The 7,552-nt window shown below is 49.5% G+C and overlaps 1 protein-coding gene across 1 annotated transcript in view; it reads right to left on the bottom strand.

The window, feature by feature from the left end:
• Window positions 1-1,557: 1,557 nt before the first annotated feature.
• The window catches only part of FBXL8 (F-box and leucine rich repeat protein 8), a 10,085-nt gene continuing 4,090 nt past the window's right edge, over window positions 1,558-7,552 (bottom strand). Inside the window, exons 2-3 of the mRNA XM_026088170.1 lie at window positions 3,274-3,507; window positions 1,558-2,547 (exon numbers count right to left, since the gene is read on the bottom strand). Coding sequence (XP_025943955.1) covers window positions 1,572-2,547; window positions 3,274-3,437 — 1,140 coding nt within the window. The 5' untranslated portion in view covers window positions 3,438-3,507 and the 3' untranslated portion in view covers window positions 1,558-1,571. The remainder of the gene's footprint in view (window positions 2,548-3,273; window positions 3,508-7,552) is intronic.

The following is a 7,552-nucleotide window of genomic DNA, read 5'->3' as shown; positions in this document are numbered from 1 at the left end:
CTGGGAGTCACATCAGCAGTGCTGCTCACACTCTTAAAAACTCAGCACAATGCGACGGCATCACCAGCCCAGAGAACAATACACAGAATGAAAATGCACTGCAGCCGATCTCGCAGAGCTGTGAATGAATAAACATGCAGCGTCATGCAAAGGGAACACGTGCTGCACACCTTCCCCTGGAAGGCCAGCACGTCACTGGAACGGACCCACCTGCTGACAGGTCTGCGGGACACCCAGGAGCAGCAGCACCTGCTTTGTGAAGGCACTTGAATTGTTATTTGGGAACTCGCTTGTCCTAAAAGTTGGACGGCACAGAGGAACAAGGCCTAGCCAGGCCTCAGGGCTGCACGTCCTTGGCAAGGTTGTGCAAAGTCAAAATTGCAAGTTGGTTCAGCTACAGATTCCATGCTATTTGCAAGGGCCGAGACAAACGGTTTGGCTCTTGGGTGAGAAGAGAGGGTGATGACAATAGCTACACATAGAATCCAGATGTCAATATGCTTTCATCATTATTATTATTATTATTCAAAATGCTTTATATAGCTCTAAATTGGTGCTTGCAATGTAGCTTGATGCCAGGATTATTTCAACTCAGAAAGTGCTCTGCAAATAGCATTCACCAAAATTTTTGGCACAACAGACCAACACACGCATATGCTAATTCAGATGCAAGATACCTTTGCAGTTTGCCACTGAGTGTAAGGTCACATGCAAAAACTGTTAGCACTCTTTTTTCCTAAGAAACACTAACAACGTACTGAAAGCAAAGGTGTTTGCAAAAGGCATTCAAATTACAACCTGGAAACCTGCTTTCCTGAGCAAGAGAAAGAAAGGGTGGACAAGGGAATAAGCAGGCCACATATCCTTTATAACAGCCTTGTCAGTTTTTTTCCTTAAGCGATTTTTCTCCTGCCTGTATTTTATATCATAATTCAGGTCCTGTTTAGACCCTTCCACACTGGAAGTTTCCTGACAGCCGGATAACAGGTGAGCTTGCCAGTGCAGAAATGCCAAAAGAGGAATCATCAAAGTAAGAGTGGATTTTCCATCAGATGGCCACAGTTCTTTGCTCAACTCATTTAACTTGCATGGCTAAGTACCACACTGGATAAAGAACAGTGGCAGCACTGAAGCTGCCACTTCCTTAACTGTCTACACAACTAGTTGCTGGGGTCATGCCACAGCGTGCTTATCGCTGGGGTTCTCTTATAGTGCAAAATCACAATTAAATTTTGCTGAGGTCCTCAGTAAAAACGTATGAACAGTAAACCTGGCATTCCTGGTGCTGCTAAATAAAGAAGCAGAGGGGAAAAAAGGCCTGCCCTCCATACCATACAAATACAAGAAAAAAGGCAATTTCTCTGTATAACCCTTTGTCTATCACATTTGCATGCGAATGCTTAGTCTCCCGAACAAGTGGTCATCACATTTAACAGCTGAGGCTGGTAAGATAGCAGGCTCTAAGTGAGCAGCAGAGGGAATTTTGCAGCATTTTCCTTGTATCTCTAAATCTTCCTTCTCTGTGCTTGTGCAGATCCACACGATTTCCCCAGGAAGTCAGGAGGGACCAGTCACTGAACTATTACTGGTTTCCATGGGTGCCGTTCCTTGATGATCTTGAGCGTGTATTGTTTCAGACTGGGGCAGTGTGTGAGGAACGCTTCTACCACCTCCTGGCTGACCACACAGTAGCAGTGGATCTCCAATAGATTTCTGCACTTCCTAGCCAGATCTATTAGTGAGGCATTTAAATCCTCTGAAGATGTGGTTTGTAGTGTCAGCTTCTTTAAAGTGCTGCTGTAGCTCTGGGTGACAAACCTAATCTGATTCACCATGTAAGTACAGGTATTAAGCTGCAGTGTGCTCACAGGTATATTCAGCTTTAGGATCTGTGGTATCTTCAAGGCGGGGACCGTATGATCAAACTCTAGGTCTACAGAGAGCTGAGGATGCTTTTGACTTACAGCAGCCCAGAGCTCTTCAGAGATGACTGGGATATATTTGTCCAGGCGCTCACAGAAAATGTCTAAATTGATGAAAGGTGCTCTTTCTGGCTTGATGAGTTCCAGAAAGACATCGTCAGACAAGCTGGCATAGTAAACCCCCAAGGTCGAGAGTTTGGGGCATGCTCTGAGAACTTTCCTAATGGTATCTGGCGCCACGTTGCACACCAGGGTGCGGTTGTTGATGAACAAACTGCGTAAGTTTGGGTTGGTGGTGGCTAAGAGTTCAACAAGTTCATCATCAAGAGTAAAGGGCATTTTTCGAAAATCGATACACTGAAGATCTGTCTGGTTCTTAGTGTCGCATATATTCCGTATGCTCTGCAGGATGTCTTGGCCAGAGTAGAAGTAGGGATTCTCCCCATGGCACACAATGCACAGTTGCTGCAGTTTGTGGTTCTGTTTTCCCAACACATCTAAGACGCGTTTGACATTCTTACGGTTGATCTCCTTGGACTGGTCAAACGCAATCTTCAGGTGTTTGATTTGGCTGAGGAACTGCAGGAGGCTCTGCAGCATGCCTTCCTCATCCTCTAAATCACAGCTGGAAGGGTAATACCAACCGTTAGTCACTGTGGAAGCTGAGCTGAGCAAGCACAGAGCAGATACTCTCCTTTACTAGTGTTTCTGTGAACAACTACAGCTCCCTCTCCCTCAGAGGTTTCTTCTAATTTAAAGCCTGACAAGTCAGTGTAAAGTAGTGGTTGAACACTGGGGAAGGAGTCAGGAGGTGAGACAAGTCAGCCTGCAGAAAGACCTATCAAAGTGACCTACTTAAGATGCTGGACCAGTCACCTCCATATCTCTGAGCTTCCTTCTCCTCCCACCCTCTCTGCCTCATCTATTTCAGCAGTGAGCTTCTGACCATAAGGACTGTCCCTTGCTACATGTCTGGATGGGAACAACCACAGTGATAAGATGTGTGATGTTCTGCGTAAGAAGTAGGTGTCATGATGAGGATGACTATTCAGTAACTCCTTGTCTCTTGCCATTTTTAAGTTGCACCTTACAGCAACTTAGCTAAGAAAGTAATACTTTCCATGAAACCCAAATCATCAGCAGCAATTAAAAAAACCCAGCATACAACACAATTTTCTCTATTACATAAACAGGTACCAGCCATGTAAGATAGTATCATCACACACAGAAGTCACAATTAGTGTCAATAATGTCACAGCAGAATGGTGTAAATGTTTGATATACAGTGAAAATGTAACGATCTAGTTTTTTCTGCAGAGATGTTTGGACATTAGAAACCCACTGCTCTTACCTGATCTCTGTGAAATGCCAAACAGAGCTAGAAGAAACAGCTGTAGCCCACTGTCTGCACACCTGGAAGACCGTATATCTATCTCGAAGAGAAAGATAATAGAAAATCTGGATGAGGATTTCTTCTGGGATGTAGTTCCACAGTCCTGGAGCTGAAGCAGGCATTTTGCTAATTCAGTCAGGTTTAAAAATGTTGAGAACAACTTCCAAAACTGCAATTAATTCTCAAACATCCCTGTTCCAAAAAAAGAGAGAGAGAGGCATTAGGATTTATTTACCAGATCAAATCAATGTGACCAAATCACAGAGGAGATTTTAAAAACTGAAATTTCACCAAATTTTGAAATTTGACACAAAAATGGGGAAAATCTATTGGCCAATTATTTTGCACATTTTTCCGGTCAAGCCTATGAAGCTGGATGACACTTTTCAAGAATTACCGATGTCATAGATGAAAGATCTTTGGAAGAGAGCTTTGGAAGAAACTTGCTTTCCTGAAGCCTGCTTTTGCTATTCTGAGTAATAAAAATGCAAGGAAATTTTCTAGTAGTGCTGCACTGGTATTCAAAGCTGGAGGTGAATTTCTCAAACTGTGGAAAGAAACTTCTTTGCAAATAGAACCTCTGCACAGAAAACTTAATGCTACACATTCAGTTTTTAGTGACTCTGAAACCAAAAGCTTGTGGTAGAAACTGGCAGCTAAATGAGAGCGGTCCTTGCCTGTTATAAGATGTGGCAGTTTGAAAGAAATGTTTTATTGTTGTGACTCCACTATTTACCAATTACATTTATACATGTCAGATTTGGAAACTGAAAAGTATATTTTGATTGACCTTTGATGTGAGTTATGATGCAAAGGAATAACCACATGGGAAGAAGTCTGAGGTTTGTAGCATCATAACATTATGCATCATTTTCATTAATCTTCTTTCATCTAAGATGTGTTGCATCCACATTCTAGATTTCTGTACAAATAAAAATACTAACATTACATATTTTTTCAATCTTTCCATAAGCAAATGGGGGATTTAAAAATGAGAGACCTTTAAAGTCTGCAAACATCTCCCTTTCTAGACTAGCACTATAGAAAGAGCCATGTCTCACAATCCTACTACGAATGTCATAGCATGCCCTTTGGCTCTTGAAGCCCCAGGTCCTGGAGTCACAGCATTATCTCAGCATCTCACCTGTCATTTAAACCAAAACATACACTTCTAGATATTCTCGGAGTAGGGGAAAATTTGCAAAACACGAAGCAAGTTCAGATTAGAGAGGCAAAAAGCGAAATAAAGAGTGGAAGATGACTGCACATTTTTTCAAAATACACTGTTTTGCAGTGTGACTCATTATTTTGAATGGGAGGTGGCCGTAGCATAGCAGCTATACTATCTTATCTCCTACCCTATCTGCTGATAACCCCCTTTCCACCCACTGCTTAGCTAGAACTGCCATGCAATATGATCCTGCTTCCTTCCTGGGAACTTCCTTCTTTTTTTTTTTTTTTTTGGCATTTTCTCTGACAATCACCTTGATCGCCTGGACCCTGCTCTTCTAATTTTAGCTGCTTTCAATACAGTCTCTAATACATATTTGCCAAAATACCCCAAACCAAATCTCACATGTCCAACTCCCGTCATTTTCATTACAGTATTTTTCCTTAAAGCCCCAACACTTGGAGTCCTGTGTAAAGAAGTTCGATTCCCTTTGAAAATATGAAATGCGTTCCTAGCCCTGGTGATTGCTTGGAAAAGCTTAAAAATACAGCCTGATGGCAGGAGGGACGGCAGAAAGGAAAAATAGTTAGTGTTATTTTAAGTTATTGCATGGCTTTGAGTCAGCGAGGAATATGGTTCACGGTCTGCGAATGCGACGGGTTGGCTTGGGTCCATCTCGGGTCTCCGCGCTGTTAAGGACAGCTCGGTTTGGACAGGCTCACGCGAGCCGTCGCGGATCTCCTCCCGCTACGAACCTCGTGACTGCACCGAGCTTTGTCAGCTCTCTGCGCGCCGGGGCCCAGGGAAGCAAACGCTGCTGCCAAAGGGAGGCGCAGGCTCAGAGCGAGCAAGCGAGCGGCCGGGCAGCCAAAACAGGAAAAGGCGCTGCCGGGCGGTAGGCAGGCGAGGCGTTGGGCCGCGTCCCTCCCCGGCGGGCTGCGTGCGGGCCGGGAAGCCCTCCGCGACGCTCCGGCCCTCCGCCTGCCGCCCCTCCGCCTGCCGCCCCGGGGTGCCCCGGAGTGCCCCGGAGGTGCTGCCGGCTGCCGCGGCCCTCGGCACGGAGGGGAAGCGGGCAGGGGCGAGCGCGCGGGGGCTCGGCGTACCTCTCGGAGCGCAGCCCTTCCTCCTCGCCGCGCTCCCGGGCCCGCCCGAGCCCCGGCGCTGGCTGCGCCCGGAGGGAGGAGCGGAGCAGACGCCGAAAATAGCAGCCCGAGAGAGAGAGGCTCCCTCCCTGCCGGCGGCGCGGGAGCTGAGACGCCCCGACAACCTTTATGGGAATACACCGAGCATCGTCCCGCTCTTCCCCGTGTTCAGCGCCCCCCCCACCAGCCGCCCCCCTGGCCGTTACCTAAACCCCCTGCCCCGTCGCTTCCCACGGGCCCTCCCCCGGCCGCGGCAGGCCGGGAGCTGCAGGGCTCGGCGGGGTCCCGGCGGGAGCAAGGGGGCGCGGAGCCAGAGCCGGTCCTCTGCCGAGCGGCCACGCTGCCTCCCTGAGCGGGTGAAGCGCCAGCCGAGCACGCCGCGTTTGCCGCGTGGGACGCACCCCGAAAGCGCGCGCTCAGCAAGGGGGAGCGGACGAGAAACCTGGGCATCACCTACCGCTTCCTTTTCCCCCTCCTCACTAAAACAGCGAAYGGGTCAGCTTCAAGGCGAAAATACATGTGCGACGCTAATAGACGACGGTCCCCGGAGCAGCTCCCCGGTGGTTTGCAGCCGGCTCTCGGAGCCACTGGGGCCACGCTCATCCAGGCTCGTCTCCCGTAGGGAAAGTTTGGGACTGCTGGGGTCGACCCTAGCGAGCATTTAACACTATTAACCTTAGGTACGTGAGTTGCCTTTTAATCTGCCAATCTGCCAGCTGGGCCTGACCACACTAACAGCCTGGTAATGGGGACAGGACGGCAGATGCTGCACACCGTCAGGGCCTGACTCTGTAAATGCGAGCGCCCGGGACAGCCAGCCTGGTTTTAACCCCTTCGGTGATTGATTTCAGTTACGTTTTTCCTTCGGCAAAGAAATGAGTTTATATTGTTCAAATATTGCTATTGTAAAACAGCATTAACTATATATCCATATATGTGCATCCACATATGTGTATATATAAATGAAATTTTTGACAATGCTTTCCGCTCTTGTGCAAAGTTTGTTCCCCAAAGGGTTAGTGCAAACCAACTCCAGACCCAAGCGACCGCAGCTAGCAGGCGGGCACCAAATCCGGCCCGGCGATCCGCCCCGTCCCTCTGGGAGCTGGGCACAAATGAGGCCGCTGCCCTCGTCCCCCGCTCCCAGAGCAGCCAGACTGCACGAACGCCAGGCGGCTGATACCTGCAGTTCAATGCTGCGGGTCCAAATTTGGCTCCTTGCTTTAACCGTCCCAGAGCCGCTAACTGACTCTGAAAAAGTTACTTTATTCTCTGCAGGTGTCTGCTCCTCAGAGGGGCACGCTGCGGTTAATGGCTTTACTGGGCTAAGAAAGGGGTGCGGAGAACGATCAGGTATGACTGCAATAAAGACTAAATCAAAACACGGAATTCACAAAAAAAGCAGGAATCGCAGCAAGGAACGGTGCCAGCAGCTATACTGGCACATATCACCTTACTGCTCCTCTAAGGGCCGCGGGGATGAGCCAGGGCGTCCTTACCCGTGGGGCAAACTCGGCGCCGCGCTGCTCTGTGCCGGCTCGGATGGGCCGCAGTCCCCTCGGCCGCGAGCCGTGCTGGGCGCCGGGCTCCCTGCGCCTTCCTTCGGCCGCCTCCGCCTCGTCCCGCCGCGCTCGCGCACCCGCGGACCTCAAGGACGAGGCGAGACACGCTGAGGCCTCCTCGCAGGCCGCGTGCCCCCTCTCCGCTGGCCTCGCCCCTGGCGCCGGCGCCTGCCAGCCTCGGGGGAAAGCAGGGCGGATTGGAAGCGTCGCGCTCACAACTTTTGGGGCGGACGGACGGAGGGACGGATGGCAAGAGACCTCAAAGAAGCGGCAGACGGTCACGGAAAAGGCAGCCGCGCTAGGGGCAGGGGCCTGGCGAGGCCAAGGCCGGGAGCCTCCATCGGCGGAGCGCGAGAGCCCGC

The sequence above is a fragment of the Apteryx rowi genome, unplaced genomic scaffold (genome assembly GCF_003343035.1).
Source record: "Apteryx rowi isolate R43461 unplaced genomic scaffold, aptRow1 scaffold_755, whole genome shotgun sequence".
NCBI classification, from domain to species: Eukaryota; Metazoa; Chordata; class Aves; order Apterygiformes; family Apterygidae; genus Apteryx; species Apteryx rowi.
The sequence above is the reverse complement of the archived record's forward strand: the minus strand, read 5'-3'. Positions and strand labels throughout refer to the sequence as shown.